A 20,337-nucleotide genomic window follows, 5' to 3' on the forward strand; every position below is an offset into this window, starting at 1 on the left:
ACACTGACATGGGTAATCACGGGATTCCTCACTTTAAAATATCATACATGTGCTTTTCTCATGCCCCACATACTAAGCCTTATATACAATATACGAAGCTCTTCAGTGTGTTTTTCCTTTTAAATTATTTTAGTCCCGAATATGTAAGTTAATAACAAAATCAATTTTAATTCAATTTTTCACCAGATGACCTTAACTGTTTTTATTTTACTCTCATTTTATATACACATAAACATTTTCGTGTGTGCTTGGAAAGAGATGTCAACAGATGCATTTTTGGAGAACTGAATAGGAAAAAAAAAATTACTCTCACAGAAGACTGAATATAGAACAGCTTGTCAAGTAGTCAGTGACAACTAAAGAGACAAACCAAACCCCTGATGTTCTGCCTGTTCAGCACTTTTTGAATTCTACTTATTTTATTGCTTATCACAATGTCCAACTTTCTATAAATTCCAAGCTCTTCCCATGTTACCTCACCAATAATTAGATGCTAGATTACTCGCTGTTCCTACACTGCTCACGGATCTATTCAATGGACTCTGACCCAGACTGCTGCATGCACACTGTCCTTTCTATGGATGTCTGCAAATGATATCATATGCTAAGTAAAAGGATGAAGAATATGTTACTGACACAGTTCACCCAGACATCCTACAGGGAGACAAGACATTCATGCAGTAGAATTAATATGGCAAACTTGATGAGACTACAGGTATCCCTTGCAGCAGAAAAGCAATTATTAAACTTCACGAATACACTGATTATTAAAGAACACAGGCCGGGCACGGTGGCTCACGCCTGTAATCCCAGCACTTTGGGAGGCCGAGGCGGGTGGATCACGAGGTCAGGAGATCGAGACCATCCTGGCTAACACAGTGAAACCTCGTCTCTACTAAAAATACAAAAAATTAGCCGCACATGGTAGCGGGAGCCTGTAGTCCCAGCTACTCGGGAGGCTGAGGCAGGAGAATGGTGTGAACCTGGTAGGCGGAGCTTGCAGTGAGCCAAGATCGCGCCACCGCACTGTAGCCTGGACGACGGAGCGAAACTCTGTCTCAAAAAAAAAAAAAAAAAAAAAACAAACCAACAAAGCAAAATCTCTCCTCCAGATCTTCAGTCCTAAGAACACCTGGGTTTAAATTTCAGCCTTGTGAACTTATGCTATACCACTGTGATGGTATCAACTTGATTGGATTGAAGGAAGCAAAGTATTGCTCCTGGGTGTGTCTAAGGGTGTTGCCCAAAGGAGATTAACATTTGAGTTGGTGGACTGGGAGAGGCAGACCCACCCTCAATCTGCATGGGCACAATCTAACCTAATCAGCTAATCTGGCCACGATGACCAGAATAAAAGCAGGCAGAAGAATGTGAAAAGACTAGACTGGCTTAGCCTCCCAGCCTACATCTTTCTCCCATGCTGGATGCTTCCTGCCCTTGAACATCAGACTCCAAGTTCTTCAGCTTGGGACTCGGACTGGCTTCCTTGCTCCTCTGCTTGCAGAGACGGCCTATTGTGGGACCTTACCTTGTGATCTTGTGAGTTAATACTCCCTAATAAACTATTTATATATATATATATAAAACTATATATATATATATATATATATCCTATTAATTCTGTCCCTCTAGAGAACCCTAACACAATCACACACAAAATTTCTTAACTCAAAAAGTGTTTAGTTAAGAAATATGAGAGGAATGTTAATGCTACTCTTTCCTGAGGCTGACAAAGACAAAGACAAGTAAGGTAGTTATTTTTTCAGGAGTGGATCAGCTGCAGATCTAAGCTAGGGAATGTGAGATTAGGTCTGTAATTCCCACTACTTAGTCCCCTGGACATTTTTACATAAGGTGAATGCGACTACAGCCTAAGAATAACAATGGACTGTGAGATGCGGGACGGAGGGGCTCTCTAGCAGAAATCAGAGCCGGCGTGATCTTGGCTTTATGTCGTGGAATGGAATCAGGATCTACCAACCTGCCACTCATTACGACAAGTCATGGAAAGACCAGAAGGTTTTCCTGCCCTATCACTCTATTAACTACTGAACCAAGGGAAAATGACAGATAAGTATAAAACATTTAAAAGCATTTAGTAGCTGGGTCTCAAAGCAGCTACTCCATACCTCTCTACTATTACAGAAATAGCTACAGACTACTTCCTTTTCACTGGCTCCAAACCAAACAGTAAATAATATTTGGAATTCCAGTATGGTGATAGCATTTACTATAAAAATAGTCTTTAAAAGATCTCTAGGTAATAAAAACAGGAAAAAAAACCTAATTTGACTTACTCTATAAGCAGACCGATTCTTTAATTTGAGAATTTACTATATCTATAAACAGAAAAATGTTAATATATGAAAGTTTTTCTCTCTTATTTCTCTTTACATTTTTTGAGAGACAGGGTCTCCCTCTTTCACACAGGCTGGAGTGCAATGGCGCAATTATAGCTCACTGCAGCCTCAAACTCCTACATTCAAGTGATCCTCCCATCTCAGCCTTTTGAATAGCTAGGACTAGAGGCACACCACCACATGCAGCTAATTTCTTAATTTTTTTGTAGAGTCAGGGTCTCACTCTGTTGCCCAGGCTGGTTCCAAACTCCCAGCCTCAAGTGATTCTCCCACCTTGCCCTCCCAAAGTGTTGGAATCATAGAAGTGAACCACCATTATGCCCAGCCCAATCTCTTATTTTTAAAATAGCACTGAGATAATAAAATGTGCCATGAACATGTCAGTGAAGAGTAGCCATGACTGTTCTAAAAGTTTATCAAGGCCCTCAAGAGATTTTCTACAAGGGAAAAAAAAAAATAGGAAAAAAAAAAATCGGTAGTTTAAGTGTGCTTTTGTTATTTTTAAATGGAAGGGGCAATGTTTCAAAGCTCTAGATGTAACAGCTCTCTTATTTTCTTGTCCTATATCTACTTCAAAGAAATGTAGCGAGAGGCTGGGCGCAGGGGCTCACACCTGTAATTCCAGCGCTTTGGGAGGCCGAGGAGAGCAGATCACCTGAGGTCAGGAGTTCGAGACCAGCCCGGCCATGTCTTTAGTAGGGACATGGCGAAACCCCATCTCTACTAAAACTACAAAAATTATCCAGGCATGACAGCGGGTGTCCGTAATCCCAGCTACTCATGAGGCTGACGCAGGAGAATCACTTGAACCTGGGAGGCAGAGGCTGCAGTGAGCCAAGATCCCGCCACTGCACTCCATCCTGGGCGACAGAGCGAGACTCCATCTCAACAAAAAAAGCAATGTAGTGAGAAACAGTGAAACCACAACTCCCCCAAGAGATGATGATCATCAGATTTCATTACAACTGTCTTTCTCGAATTTCTCCTAATGAATAGCCAGACATTAAATTAAGGATAAATTATAGAGAAAACATACAACACCCCTCAAGGCTACATACCAAGGTAGAGACACACAGCACTAACCTTCTTCCCTCCGGTCACAAACTGCTTGCAACTGGATCTCACGAAATGTGGGTGCACAGCAATAATCTACAAGAGAAACAGGACCCAACTCTGGTTTAGGAGTCATGGCTAAAGCACAGAACGAAAACCCCTAATACAGTTCAAGCAGCATGATCTAAAAATTATCCTGAAACTTTGGTAGGAAGTAATATATTCAAATAATATTTTACAACAACTGATGACATCTGAGTTTTCTTCTTGGGTGAAAAGATTTCTTCTCTGAAGCCAGGTCAAAGCTCAGAGAGTAGGATAAGTCAGTTCTAGTTTCTGGCTGAGGACCCCTATGAGTGGATGTCCCCTGTATAGAGGCAGCAAGGGAGGTCGGTCAAGGCAGCAAGATGTCACAACTATTTCTAACTGTATACAATTTACAGAAAACAAAACAAACAAACAAAAAAACAAAGAAGCCAACTAACTCATTGTCCAAGATGCCTCCTAGTGACAGATGGCACCAAGTAGCAATGCAGCTTCCCAGATATTTAGCCCACTTACACCAAGACCCCATCAATGGACAGATAACAGAGCTACAGGCCCAAAGAGCTAACCATTCAGGACTTACCTTTTTACATACAACCTGTTCCTGTGGTTCTCATCTGCTTCCCACTCATCCAATCTTTCCCCAGCCCCTTGCTACCCAGGTTTCTCTTAAGGTTGCTCCACCACCTTTGTTACTTTTTCCTTCATTTGCAAGGGCTTTATGATTATATAACATCATTAACATCTTGGAGAGAGGGTGAAAACAAAAGCCCTCGTGGCTCCACTCAGTACATCTCCATCTTTGGGGCTCATCTGTTGTGGCTGTAAGCTCGCATAGACTCCACCTCCTTCTCTCTTTATCCCCAAACCACTCATGAAATCACCAACTTAACTAATTTTATGTTTTTCTAATTTAACATAGAGAATATTTTTTTAGGTAAACACACACACAAAATCCCACACAATTATACTTCTATAAACCTTCGATTAAACATATTTTATACTTGTATTGATATATTTCCTTCCTACAATGGAATAGATTCCTCTTCCTACAGTGTCATGTTTAAGGCTTAGCATATGACCCTTCATTGCTCTAACCACTCCTCCCTCCCAGGTTAGCCCTTCTTCCCTTCAATACCTTCCTAATCCATCCTCAATACCAATACTGAAGGATTCACACATTCTATTGTTTCACATTCTTAAAATCTCCCCCTAGCTCTCTCGTAATGCATAACTGTAGATCTGTGACTGATTCCAAACATCTCTGCTCCTCAATCACATTATGTTTTCCTTTTCTTTCCCTTCAGATGTAAGAAAATAAAGCCATTGGGATCATTGCCCACAAGTGCTCCTCCTTCACTGCCTAACTTGCAATAGTTGGGCTCAGTCCACTTCCTTCATGCCTGTTTCACAGGCAGAGGGTCTAGGACTCTTTTCCAAGATTATCTTCTCTACCTAAGCTGTTGATCTCATTGCTTAGTGCTGCTCCAAGAAGCATTCTCTTTTATTTTTAATCTTTTCCTCCTTACTGGTTTTTGCCATGAACCAAAACATGATTGGCAGAAATCTTCCCAGGACATGACCCTTCTCTCTACCAGATGATGTCTCTTCTTTATTACCAAATTTCTTGAAAGAAGAGTCTCTACTGGCTGTTTCTACTTCCTCACCTCCAATTTACTCCTTCATGTATAGTGACCCTCCTGCTCTGAAAAGAGTCCTCAGCAAGGTCACCAGTAACTTCATAATTACCACGTAGAACGTCCTTGTTTGAGTCCTTCCTGCTATTTAATCTCCACACTGCATTTGATACTGCTGACCACTTCCTCCTCGTAGAAACCCTCTCTCCCCTGGCTTTTCTGACACCATTATTCGGGATTCATTCCAGTCCCTCTAACTGCTGCTTCTTAGACTCCTTTGCTGTTTTTTCTTCCACAGCCTGAGTCTTCAAGTTAGAGTGTTCCAAAATGTCACCACCAGTCTTCTCTTCTCACTCTACAGCTCGAAATTGGGTAATATCTTTTAAAATACCTTCACCTTATTCAACTATGGTTATCACACTTGTGTTTAAGGGCCAATCTCCATCCTGAGGCCCATATTCATGTTTCCAAAACCTCTGTAACATCCCCATCTGATGTACTACACTTACCTAAACTCAAGACCAAACTAGCCATGTCCTTACTCAAACATACCCTACTGCAACTGATGGCATTCAACACCCCATCCCAAGGCGAGAACCTGAACTGACAGTGAGCTCTTCCATCTTTCATCACCCTCATCCAAGCCATCACTAGGCTCCCTAAGTCTATTTAGCACAGGCTGTCCAAATAAATTTCATCCACTCCATCTTGAACACTCACTATCACTCTTTTCATTGAGATCATGTACTGCCCTGCCTAGATTATATTAGGCTTCTAAATTGTCTCTTGTCCCCAGTCACTCTCCTGTTTATATCACCCTCCACTTCGGCAAATTCAACTTTTTAAAACATACATCAGACCCTATCTCTCCTTTACCTGCTGGTCAATAAATGTTTGAATAAACAAGTGAAAAAAATAAATGACCTCTTCCTTCAACAACTATAATAGACACTTCAACTACCATATTTTTTATCTAAAACTAGTCCTCCTGATTCTTATCTGTCCTTCAATCAATACTGTGTACAGTCACCGTATTAATTTTCTTAAACCTTAGCTCAGTTTATTTACTTTGTTCTTAAATATTCAGTAATTTCTCCTTATCTACCAAATGGAATCCAAATTCTTTAGCCTGAATGTAAAGCCAGCCCAATCTTCCTCCACATTCTCTTGTCAAATCAGTCTTTTATGTACCAAATAAAATGGACCACTTGCTATTTCCTGAACACAAGCTGAACTTTCTAGCCTCTCCATTTCTATTATGTCGTTCTTCCACATGGAAAACCAGTTTCTCCCATCAGTCCCTCTCCATTTATTAAAGCCAAGTTAAATATCACTCCACCAATGAAGCCATCACTGACAAGAACAGCTAAAAGTGATTCCTTTCAGATTTGGAATGCTTAATATTATTTCTACCTCTTTGAGTCTTTTATCACAGACCGTGTGTGTGTGTGTGTGTGTGTGTGTGTGTGTGATCTCACTCACTATAATAAAATACCCCTGAAGACAGACTGAGATCACAATAACAAAATACACATTCTGTCTTCTTTCATAGCGTCTAAATAGTATCCAGTACATCTGAAGTGTTGAACAGACACTTACTGACAAAATTAATACAGAAGTGGTAATGTTCAAATTACTGTAATCCATATCGCCTTACTTGAGAAAACCCTTAGAAAAAGTAAAACTTGCTGAATACTTACTTTAATGGGACAGTCAAAAGTCTCATGAAATTCTTCTCCAGAATACAGTCCAAATACCTGCACCTACAAAGCAAATGGATTGTATCAGTTCACCATGACAGCAACAGAGAAGGTTACTGAGTCAGTACGAACACATACTATCAATAAGAAAAGTAGAACATTTAATAATTCTAAGGCCCTATGACCTCTAGTAAATATCTAATGAAAACAATCCCATCAGCCAGGCACGGTGGCTCATGCCTGTAATCCCAGCACTTTGGGAGGCCAAGGTAGGTGGATCACCTAAGGTCAGGAGTTCCAAGACCAGCCTGACCAATATGGTGAAACCCCATCTCTAATAAAAATATGAAAAGTAGCCAGACATGGTGGTGTGCATCTGTAGTCCCAGCTACTCAGGAAGCTGAGACAGGAGAATTGCTTGAACCTGGGAGGCGGAGGTTGCAGTGAGCCGAGACCGCGCCACTGCACTCCAGTCTGGGTGACAGAGCGAGACTCCATCTCAAAAAAAAAAAAAGAAAAAAGAAAAAAGAAAATCCCATCAGGGTGAGGGTACTTTGCTGCAATTAAGCTTTTGTAAGCATTCCACGGATAGAGTTCCCTTCAATCACCATAAATTGTATTAAATGCATGCCATTAAAAAAATGAAACAGATTTGAACAAGTTATTAATATTCTTTTATAAACTTCCATAAGCTATCCCTAAAGGAACTATTTTTTCATCCCCTAAAGGAAAGGGAAGCTTTTTTTTTTTTTAAGTCTTTGTCTTATATATAAAATAAACCAACCACGTAGATCAATATGGTAAGAGATTAGGTGAACCACACTTAACTCACAACCTTATGCTGAATCTACTGAGAACACAGAAATAGATTTAAGTTCCTGCTTATCAGTGTCTCCCTTAAAGTTGTTCCAGGCTACTTTATTCATACTTAGTATATTTTCTGAGTGCTTTACTTAACAACAACAAAACAAAAACAAAACTGAAATATAAAACACATGCTATAAAGAATACAAATAATAAATTCATAGTTTGACAAATTTTTACGACACAAACATATCCCTGTAACCATCATTCTGATCAATAAATAGAAGCCAATAAGCTCCTTTGTTTCCCTTTCCAGTAAATAACACCCTCCAACTAATCACTACCCTCAAAGCTATTGCCATGGATAAGTTGTGCTGGTGTTAGAATTTTATAAGTAAGGAATCATATTCTATTTCACTGATTTATTTCATTCATTATTTAACATTTTCTTTGTGAGATTTAGCCACACTGTTGCATATAGTGGAGGTTGGTTCTTTGCCACTGCTGTGTATTATTTCAATGTATGAATACATCAAAATTCACACATCCATCTTCCACTGATGACCACTTAGGTTGTTTCCAGATTGTGGCTATCACGAATAATGCTGCTAAGAACACACTTTGCAAATCTTTTGGTGCACTTATACACATATTTATGAAGGATGTATAACAGAATGGAATTGTTGAGTCATAATTTATGTGCATGTTCACATTTCATAGGCAAACCATTTCACAAAGTGGTTTCAAATTAATTACACTCTCACCATGAGAATGTTTGAATGTTTGTGTTCCCCCAAATTCATTACGTTGAAACCTAACCTCCAAAGTGATGGTTATTTATACTCTCAGCATGAGAATTCCATGAGATCTATTTGTTAGCTTGGAGCTAACAAATAGTACTACAGTCAATGAGAACTATTTCCCAACATATGAATATGTTCACACTCTCTTTCTAGTCTCTAGTATAGTGGTATTATTCTTCTATAACTTTCGTGGGAATTTATTGGTGGTGCCATCTAGGTCTTATGGCTTTGCTATGGTCTGAATGTATGTGTTCTCCCCAAATTCATTGTGTTGAAACCTAACCTCCAAGGCGATGGTATTAAGAAGTAGGGCCTTTAGTAGATGATTAAGTTATGAAGGTGGAGCCCTCATAGGTGAGATTAGTGCCCTTATAAGAAAGCTTGAGGTAACTAGCTAGAGCTTGAGGTAACTAGCTAGCCCTTTTGCTCTTCTGCCTTCTCTCACACAAGGACACATCATTCATCCCTTCTGCCATGTGAAGTTACAATAAGGCGCCATCTTGGAAGCAAGGAGAGCAGCCCTCACCAGATGCCAAATGCTGGCACCTTGAAATTAGACTTCCCAGCCTCCAGAACTGTGAGAAATAAATTTCTGTTGTTTATAAACTACCCAGTCTAAGGTATTTTGTTATGGCAACACAAATGGACTAAGATAGTTTCTTTGTGAAAAGGTTTCCAATTATAAATTCTATTTGAAAAATAAATATAGGGCTATTCAAACTTTCAATTTCTTCTTATTTTAATCTTGGTAAGTTCTGAGTGGTTCATTCTTTCAAGTCCCAAGCAGGAAATTCACTTATGTTATAATTTTGGGAGATGGATTCATGCATTAAAATTAAAGTTTCTGAGACCATCCACTCATATTGTAACTACTGTTTTCATATACTTGTGCCAAGTTTGTTATTCGGGTCCCACAAACAAGAGATAATAAAATGTAAAACAGAGGGAATTTCATTTTTCCTGAGGCCAGCCTTGAAATGTATTTTTGACATGGCAAATACACATATGCCCCCCATCATCTGGCTTCTCATTGTTCAGAGGCTATAAAGTCATTACTTTTATGGAAATATATAGGCACAGGATAATATAACAAACATCTTATAAAATAATGGCTAAGAAGCAGAAAAGGAAAGCACTGCATTCAGGGTTTCACTTTACTTGGGGAAGTTTAACTTGATGGACCCCAACAAATCTAAGAAAACTAGGTGAAAGGAAGAAGGCTCCTGAATCATGTGAATCTTAACGGAGCGAATCAACAAGTGGCCACCTTGGTGAAGCTACCTCAGTATGAACACCTGCTCAACTAGCACGCTGAACTTCTCCTAACATAATCTATTTCTTTTCAGTACAATAAGGTCATGTACTGCATGGTCTTGTGTGAAATCTCACACTACTGCTACTAACTGACATCCCTAAATGCTTCAACATGCTTTACCTCAGTGGTTCTCAAACACACTTGTACAGTTAAAATCCCTGGAAACTAATGGCCAAATCCCACCCCAAACAAACAAAATCAAACTTTCTGGTGAGGTGAAATGATATTTTTGAAGTTCTGCACAATTGGCAATGTTCTGCTGTTCCTCATTTGGTCCTCATAGCAAAAATGCTAGGTCTGAGAGCAAACATCATTATGCCTGTTGAACAGATGATACTGTAGAAAAATGACTTGCCTAAGGTCACAAAAATCATACGCAGAAGAGTTAGAACCAGAAGCCAGGCATTCTAAATCCTATTCTTCTACATGTTATCTTTATATAGGATAAACTGAAACTTGCAAAAAAGAAAGATATCTTTTTACATAAAGTGTAAGAAGAGTAGAATAGAACCACAATAAAAAACATTCAAAAGCCTTAAATATGTGCCAAACTGAAAAGAACATGAATATCAGACTTTGAATTAAGGGTACTCTATGACAGAAATTGAAATTAAATGAAGCCAAACTATTCATTCAAATGGATAAACTTCCTTCTGCCTTACAGATGGGATAAAGGTAATTTTTAGAGAAAAGCGATTTCTATTACGCAGAAAAGTATATGAGATGTAAACAAATGATGCATAAGCCTGCAGAAAAAGACTGACAGATCAGTAAATGTGTGGATAAATACCGGGATTGTGGATGTAATGCTGAAAATTAAATTAGGAATTGCCAAGGATAAATGTCCCTTTAAAAATAAAAAATGCATATTGAAGGCATAATAGTATAGTGATAAAGAGGAATAAACAAAAAGAGAACAAAATCAAACAAGTTCATAGTAAACAGGCACCGATATGCATCACTATCCTTGAGAATTCGCCAGAAGCAAAAATATCACTGTCATACCCACAGCGGGGGCTGGAGGAGTAACTGCTGAAGGTGGCAAATCAAGAACAGAACTCTCTGGTCAGTTTCTATTACTATGCTTATCTGAGCAACATTTTCCTCAACTGTTCTTATATTCTATTTCAATATCAAAAAATATAACTTCACAAGACAAATCTCATAAGCTTTGTCAGTATCCGCACAAGGGTGGTTTGTAAAACCTTCAATGTTTTGGTTCATTTCACTACTACGACATGCCAAACTAACTGGTCACAGGTTATACCACTAATGCTAATAAAATCCAAAACAATTCTCATTTATTTCCCCTCTCTCTCCTTCTTTATTTATTTTGCCATTTTGTCAGTGAAACTCACACTTATCTGTGAAGGGAATCCCTTCGCTTTTGGGAAGAGCTCATCCGAGATAAGAATCACGTAATTAAAGGTTACAGGAGAGAGGACCCTTTTGAAAATGGTATCTCCTGTAGAAGCCCTAACAACTTCCCTGAATCTGCTAACAAAAATACCTAATGAAGAAAAAGGGAAAATTCCTAACAATTGGCCATAGAACCAATCTCCTGCAAAGTCCTGGGGGACTTCTCATTAGCTACAAACCAGAGAGCCATGTGAGTACCTTAGAAGTACGTAGTATGTGTTTTATTACCTGAAATAGAGGAAACCTACCCTCATGAAACAGTAAGGGATGTAATCATTCTCCACTTTAGCATGAAACTCTATGTATTTGCCAACCAGAATACTGGGCAACAGCCCTGATGCAGAGAAACTAGGACAGAGGTGGCCAGAGTGCTATACAACCTTCCCAGTTAGACTTCCCTTGTAACCAGCCTCTTTCAAACTTCCACTTCCAAACAACACACTAAAAATCAAAATAGGGTGGACATGTAGACTGTCATCATACCTCCAGTGGTAGCTAAAGGGACTCTGGTGGTCAAGATTGCTGGTTTTCATATTCTCCACCCAGGTTGACTATCAGAGACCAGAGAGTGATGACAGAAGCCTCTAGTTCCCCCTAGAGAGCTGCCTTCATCTAGTTACTGGAAACTGAGCTCATTTTAGGGTCCCTGTTACTGAACTAGCGTGATTCTAAAATACCCAAAACAATAACAAGGGCAAGTTAGACATTGAATCTCTTTGCTAACCCAGGTTCAGAAGGAGATCTCCCTGTTCTGGAATGAATAAACAAATCAAACAAAAAGCATAGTCAAGGTCTATTTAAAAAGTCCTGCAGAACATTCCAAAGACTCAAAGGGAGAAAAACCTTGTTTTAATAAATCATATTAACCAGAAACCAAAGAAAAACCAGAAAACTGTTTGGCAACCACAATAAGAAGATCAGACCTCTATGAACCTGGAGCAGAAAAACAGGAAGATGACAACAATGATTATAATAATAACTCACAATTAATAAGTGATTCTTCTGTTCCAGGTTCTATTCCAAGTAATTTACATATATTAACTCATTTAATCCTCCCAATAAGTAGGTACTGTTATTATCCCCATTTTACCAGGGAGGAAATGGACTGAGGCACAAGAGGTATAAATAACTTAGCAGACATCACAAAGCTAAAAAGTGACAGGATAATTCCACTGCTAACCACTAGACAACACCCGCCTGACACTCCATGGCATATAAAAAGTTGTAATTTTTTAAAAATTAAATATCTATCAGGCTGATATGAAAACAGAATTGGGAAAGATTTCAGAAAAATTAAAAATGCAAAATGGAATAAAAATCTACTCCAGGAAGTAGTAAGACACAAAACAGACTTTGGAAGAAAAGTGAATCAGCGAAGGGCATAAACAAGTAGAGAAACTCTCCCTGACTACACAGAAATAAAAAGCTAAAAATGAGAAAGCAAAGTACATGTGTGAGCCATCACACAATATGAATGAACACTTTTCTGTACAACTTATGTACTGCCAGAAGGAAGAGAAGGGTAAATAGTGCTTTGATTGTTCACCCTCTTGCCTTGAAAAGTTCAGGTACAAGAATGGGAGACAGGAAGAGGCCAGACTGCAATGGATTAAAAATGAATGGTTAGAAATAAAAACAATTAATACATAACTGACAGCTCACCATATACTCTGCACCTCACAACACTCCTCAGGGGCCTCCCACTGCCAAGCTGAGGAGAGGGAGGCACTGCCAGGCCCAGCAACATGCCCAACTTCACACAGCGAGTGGGAATGCCAGCCCAGGCAGCTGTAATACAGAGCTATGCACTTAGCCTCTAAGCAATATTGCCTTCAGCTTTATACTATTGAGTTTCTTTGAAGAAATGAAAACAAATGCAACTGAGGCAATCATCAAAATTATAACTGAAGTAAACTTTTCTGAAATGAAAATAATACTTCAGTGTATGGATCAAAAGGACTGATTGTGCACCAGACAAAATTAATGAAAAGAGACCAGAACTAGACATAACTTAGCAAACTGAATTACACAAACCATTTATTACTGTTGTTGTTCTTGTTGTAATTATTATTATTAGTCCAAGTTCCAAGGCAGGACCAAAAAAAAAATTGTAAAGGTTTTAGAAAAGAACAAAAGTAAGCTGGCTTCAGACGTGTCTACAAAACTAAATGTCAGAAAAAAGGGAACAACGTCTCCAAAATTTTGAGAGAAAATATTCCAACCCAGAATTTTATACTAAATTATAGTTTACACATGAAAGCAACATATGCAAGCGATCCCAAAATAAACCTTCTATGTGCTTATCCTAAAAGTTTTCTAGAAACATATGCCAGTGAACTGAAACTGAACACACACACACACACACACAATATATGTGTGTGTCTCAAAATGCAGAACTCAAGTATAGAAAAGTCATGACAAAAAAAGATTGAAAATGACCACCAGCTGAATAAACAGAGTAAATTTTAAACAACTGATGGAATTATGACTTGAAAACTGAATGCAAATATCAAAGGTTACCCTTGAAATAACCTAATAAATAATTATTTAACAAGGATCCTTAACAGACTGAAGAAAAGAAAAAAATACCCACAAAACCTATTTAAAGAAGCATTAGATTTAGATATCTGGAATGTATTTGTGTAATGTCTTTATGTTTTTATCATCACTAACCACTTTACCAGATCATTCTATACTAGCTTCTCAACTTTCACAATACTGACTAACCCATGGTAAGGGGGTAGCTTACATATAAGTATGTGTACTAAAAGATTTATTTTCAAGTCTATCCATGTTAATAAAAATATGGGAAAATCATTTCCCAAAATATATCACAGTTCCACACCAAAATATGGCAGCTATAAATTTCACCAAAATAGGAAACCAAAGGTGTTTGACAAGAAGGGTACCACGAGATAATCTGAGGTTCATCTTATCCACCAGATGGAGTAGCTAACATATTCCACTTCGGTGCATTAAATAATAATTCTTCAACATTTAAAGCTCTGAAAATTCCTAGATGAAGTATTTAGTAAAAATTCGTTTCCAGTTTTTTAAAAAAATGAGTACTATCTTTGAACAAATTAGTTTGGTTAAATTGATAACAGCCCAAAAGGAATTCTTCACCTTTAAGAAAACAAAATGAAGATTATCTTTCTTTACAAATACATGAACACAAAAAATGTTTCAGCGGTGTGGATAATTCTTCTCAATTTCTGCACAAACCAACTCCTCCCTCATCTCTCTCTGATAATCATGACAAGCTCAGAATTTCTGAAAGTACTGAAAATTTGACAGTGCTTTTTGAAAAGCACTAGTGTTCCAATTACTGTTTCAAAAGACTCTTTGGGCAACATTAGGCTTAGATCTATAAAATGCATTCTTGTATGTCAAGAGACTTCATGTTGCTTTTTGTTAACAGATTAAATGGGTATATCTCTTTTACACTAAGATATATATATTACTCTTTTACACTTTTAAACTTTTACTGTTTTTAATTTACCCATCTTAATGGCCCACTGAATTTAGGGCACATAAAAAATACAAAATTAGATTAGAAAATCTGCTTTACTCAGTAAGGAATATGTAAAGATCTATAATGATTCTTAATGCACTCTCTCAAACTGTTATTTTAGAAAAGTAGCTTAAATATACTGTGCATTAGAATTTTATCATTGCAAACCAACATTAGAAAAGATTTCCATCGACTTAAAAACAAAAAAGACATTCTTATAAGTGGAAAATCAATCACCACAACCATTAAATGTCACAGCTCAACATCAGCAAGAAGCACTGATAATTGTTAGTTATACACTGCACAAATGATGTATGTCCTTGGTCGAGGAAGTAGGCACCAGGTTTTTAGAAAACTGTACATATATTGATTTTACATTTATTTAATGTGGCCATTGTAAGACACTTTATTCTTCTGATAAACTATGATTGCTTATCAAAAGATTCTATAATTCAAGAGAAACATTCATAACTTGTGTGTGAAAATGAAAACCACTGGCCCACAGAAATCATGCCCACAAAATCCAATTTTGTGGATTTATGGCAGAAAGGCATTAAACTACTATCTTGCAGGAACTGCAGACTAGTCACTGAAGTAGAAGTGGCACGGTAGTAATGATTAAGGTGACACGTCACCCTGCCACAGCTGTTAATCAGCTTAATACAAGTTACATTATTGACATTCTTGTAATTACTTTTCCTAAGGCACATTTGTGCAAAATATATTTTATTTTAATTATGACCAATCAGAAGCAAGTTCAATACTCAGAAAGAATAATCAAGATTGTCTTAATGCAGGTATATAGTAAGCAAGGTGCTGTTCCGATCACCTGGGGCTGGCGCCACAGCAGAACTCTCAGCATGACCACATTCTTGCCATACCTTGCCATCCTCTGAACACACGCCCATGTGCTCTCCACTTTCATCCAAGCTAATCTGATTTATCTTCACAGGACTCTAAAAAGAAAAAGACGAAAAGATGTGTAAAACTTCAGGAACATATGTATCAACAATCAAATGTCTTTGCTCTTTGTAAAATAGTAAACTCTTTGTTTTCTTATTAAATAATGACAGTTTCCAACTATCTTACACAAAGCACAGTAGAAACTATGAGAAGAAAAGTAAGCCTACAGCAGCTACAACAGGAGCTTGCAAAGTAGTTTTTAAAAAATATTTGGCCTCAAAATGGTTTGGCTTGTTGGTAAAATAAATGTAAATATGCAAAGTTGAATCTGGGATCTTCAAGTGAAAAATATAGAGCAAGTAGGCAAAGGTCAGTGCAGACCAAGGCTCCCAGACCTCAAAAAGGCCACCCACTGATTGATGCTGCTGAAAGACATTCCGACATGGAGATGAGACTCCTGGCTACAAAATCCTTTCTCATCTCGATCCCTAAATCACCACACGAGCAACACTCCTGAGATGCAGCCCATGAAAAATAAGCTAGCTCCTTAAAGTTCCTAGAATGTTAGAAGAGTAAAGGTCCTTCAAGATAGATATTTGATCCATTTTGTAGAAGAATAAACTGAAGCTCATAGCAGGGAATCAAAACAGAGAAAACAGAGGAGTCAGGGCTACAACCTGGGAAGAGTGAAAAATACTGCACTGGGCAGCAAAGAATCTACAAAGAAAGCAAAAGCTGATCTGGGAAAGCACCTAGACCAGCATGTCTGGACTTCTGGCTGAGAAGTCTAAATGTTCAACTTCTATAGTCTTTGAATAAATTCCTTCCTCAAATTGAGTATCTTCTGTTAATAGTTTCCTTATTCAGATTGTGGGTTCATCAAACAACAATTTTTTAATATTGATTTTAGTCTTGGCAAATATAAACTCCACAAACCTCTGATTGTAATTTCTTTGGCATCTGGTTGTAAGCTGCCTCAAATTATAATTTAGTAAGTGTGTGCAGCCTAGGTTTCCTGTCCAATATGGTACTGTCCACATGCAGCCTTTAAAACTGAAAGTTAAATTAAAATTCGATAAATCAGTTCCTCTGTTGCACTAACACATGCCAACTGTTCAACGACTACATGTGACTCGTACTGGAAAGAATACAGATCACAGAACATCATCACTGCAGTAAGTTCTACTGGACAGCGTTGTTCTGTGCTTAGAAAACTGACACCCAATAATGAAAGCAACTAAGACATCAAGCCTTCTTTACAAAGCTCTTCTTTACTGCAAGTTACACTTAGTAGATTTTCTTTCTATATACGTGTTTATGTAATTTGTTCTTGGACTCTGGTATTGAAAAGCTCATGGCCTATCCTAATATTCTGTAAATCACATTATATCATTTCCAAAGACCTGGCATATACAAGATCTGTTATTGAACCCCAGAGGAGAGTAGTCAGCTAAGGCTGGTTATCTCCATCTCACAATGAGGAAAATGAGGCTTCAAGAATTTATGTGAGTGTCTACAGCCACAGTGCTACTAAGGAATGCATACCACACACTAGTATTCCAAGTGCAAATAAACCAAAGTTTTCAATACAACATGTTTCTCACTGAATGGAAACCATTTGTGCCATCACATTAGCAACATTATGGGGGGAAAAATCATACCTCTAAGGTAAGACAATCCTTTTTCCCACGTACCTCTATTAGCAATAGAAGGTTTTTTTTTTTTCACTTTTTTTCTGCCAACAATCAATATTCATTGATTCATTTCCCTGACTACTAATAAACTTAAGCATTTTTCTTAAGTCTATTGGCCAATTAATTTGCTCTTCTGTAAACTGCTTGTTCACCTCTCTTACTCATTTTTTTTCTATTAACATGTTTGTTGTTTTGTCAATCTATAAGAGCTCTTTTCTATTTTTAGGGTATGAAGTATAATATTTATCCAGATATTGTATATGCAGTCTCCTATTTTTGTGCATGATGGTTATTACTTTATTTCTTATATTTAAGTCTTTCACATTTCAGAATTTATTTTCTTTCTTTTTTTTTTTTCGAGACGAATTCTAGCTCTGTCACCAGGCTAGAGTGCAGTGGCACAATCTCAGCTCACTGCAACCTCTGCCTCCTGGGTTGAAGTGATTTTCCTGCCTCAGCCTCCCAAGTAGCTGGGATTACAGGCAGGTGCCACCACGTCCAGCTAATTTTCACATAACATTCTGGGTTTTCAGTTGTGGTCTCTGTCCATTCCCATATCAATTCAGCATTGATTTAATTATAGAGGGTGTACACAGTATGTTCTGGTATCTAGTAAGTCTCAGTCACAATTTTTCACATTTTCTTTGGCTTTTCTCAAGTATTTATTCTTGTGAATTTTGAGATCAAATGACCCCAATGCTGCTAAACATAATGGTCCTTGTTCAATCCTAACTTACTTCACCTAATTGGAACACGTAGCACCACTGATAACTCCTGACTTCCACATCTCATGGTTCAGTCCTTGCGCCTCTTCTTTTTTACATGTATACTCAAAACATAATATTTTCTCCAGGCCATGGAATGACCCCTACATTTTTATCTCCAGGTTGGGCCTCTCCCTATTCCAGACCAGTATCTAAGATGATTTCTTTTATATCTGTACTTGGATGCCTAATATGCACCTCATCTAAAACATATCTAAAACCAAGATCCCAATATTCCCTCTGGAAAGGGCTCTTCCTGATGGTTTCCCCACCTCAGTTAATGCCTTCTAGTTGCTCTGGGAAAAAACTTTCAAGTCACTTTTGATTCCTGTCTTTATGTCCACTCTATATCTAATATTTCACAATTCCTATCACCTCTTCTGATGAAATTTATTCAGACTTGGACCACATTTCACCACCCCTACAGCTGCTATCCTGGTCCATCATTCTAGTAGGGATTATCATAATTGTCTCCTAACTAAGTGACTTTCTCCTGCCCTGACTCTCCTAGAAATCTGTTCTCAATCCCAAGGCTGCACAGTGACACTGTTAACAGGTTAATAAGAGTCATTTCTTTGCTTAAAACCCTGCAATGGCCTCCTATCTCAAGAAAAAAGCCAACATGTTTACTATGACCTGACAGTCCTAAATTATCTGGCCTTTGCCTTCCCTCCAACTTCTGACTTCATCCCCTCTCCCCCTGGTTCTCTCTACTCCAGTCCTGATGACCTTTTGCTGCTTCTCAAGCCTTAAGGCCTTTGCATTTGTCCACCCTGTGCCTGGGATGCTTTTCTGCCTACTCTGTGCTGGTAATCATCTTCTCAGTGAGACTCTGGCCAACCAATCTAAAAGTTCAACATTTTACCCAAACATTTCATAACTCCTCATTGCTTTTTTCTCCTTAGCACTTGCCACTATCTTAGCGTATCTTTTACTTATTTATTTTCAAATTCACTAACTAGAATATTAACTTCATGAGAGAATGTTCAAAGAATAAAAAATTCCAATTCAACATAAATTCTTCCAGAGAAAAAATAAAAAGGAAATGCTCCTCAACCCATTTTAACAGACTAGGATAACCTTATACTAATAAAACTCAACAAGAATATTAGGGGAAAGAAAAAGTACAAGTAAATCTTACCCACAAACATAAATGAAAAAATCCTAAAGAAACGATTAATAAAGCCAACCTATAGAGAAAATCCAAGTTTATTCCAAAACTACAAAGCTGATTTAACCTATGAACACGAATTTTCTGTATTGATAAATGAGAAAAAATCATAGAATTATCTCAATGGATACAGAAAGTTTTTGATGAAACTCAATATCCATTCATGGTATTTAAAAAAAAAAAAAAACTTTTAGCACACTAGGAGAAAAATTCCTCAACCTCTTAAAGAATGTCTTCTGAATGGTAAGGAAAATATTGCACTTAATGGTAAAATGTTGAGAGCTCTCCCTTTGTTATCTTTGTAATACTGAATCTTCCAATCCACAAACATGGAACATTTCTTCATTTATTTGGGTCTTCTTCGATATCTCTAAATAAAGTTTTATATGTTTCCCCTGAGAGGTCTTAACATTCGTTTGACAGTTTTATTCAAGGAGCAGCAATCACAGGAAGCATCCTTTCCTCATTCCTGACACGTATTGTGTGATTCCATTTACACAACATACAAAAATAGGCAAAACCAGAGTGTGTAGGGGGTGCACATACAGGTTGTAAAATAAAATGGAGAAGTCAGAGAGTTATTACTATAAAGGTCAGTATAGTGGTTACCTCTGAGGGGAAGAGAGAACACGGTGATGAGGAAGGGTCACGTGGTTTATTCTCAACAGAGTGGTAGTTTTGTGACTGTTTGCATGGTGACGATCTGTTTTACTACACGTTTTATGTAAAGTTACATTTCACAATAAACATTAAAAATTTAAGAAGATAAAAAAGAACCGGCTCATAAAAATGTCTGAGATCAACATCTTTAATGGGTTATTTCTTAAATTTTGAGATCTTTTTTTCATTTTTTTCCACTTTAATTGTCAAGCTACTCAAATGTTCTCAATCTAATCTGGTCATTTATATTTTCCAAGAAAAAAAAAAACAGCACATTTTAAATTCATTAGTGATGAAAATAACTTTTATTTTACTTTTTATTCTTTAACTATTTTAATAATACTGATGAGATTAATACTACTAAGAATAAATAGTAAAACTATTACTACTAAGTTAATATTTACTATATGGTCATTATATATCAGTCTCTATTCTACAAGTTTTATACATGCATCATTTAACACAGCAATTCTATAAGGTAGGTACTATTACTTT

At 37.5% G+C, this 20,337-nt stretch overlaps 1 protein-coding gene across 1 annotated transcript in view; it reads right to left on the reverse strand.

Moving 5' to 3' along the window:
• Positions 1-20,337, reverse strand: part of VPS41 (VPS41 subunit of HOPS complex) — a 186,927-nt gene that overhangs the window by 88,179 nt on the left and 78,411 nt on the right. The window contains exons 5-7 of the mRNA XM_021935859.2: positions 15,532-15,606; positions 6,796-6,858; positions 3,444-3,509 (exon numbers count right to left, since the gene is read on the reverse strand). Coding sequence (XP_021791551.2) covers positions 3,444-3,509; positions 6,796-6,858; positions 15,532-15,606 — 204 coding nt within the window. The remainder of the gene's footprint in view (positions 1-3,443; positions 3,510-6,795; positions 6,859-15,531; positions 15,607-20,337) is intronic.

Source organism: Papio anubis, chromosome 4, assembly GCF_008728515.1.
Source record: "Papio anubis isolate 15944 chromosome 4, Panubis1.0, whole genome shotgun sequence".
Lineage (NCBI taxonomy): Eukaryota > Metazoa > Chordata > Mammalia > Primates > Cercopithecidae > Papio > Papio anubis.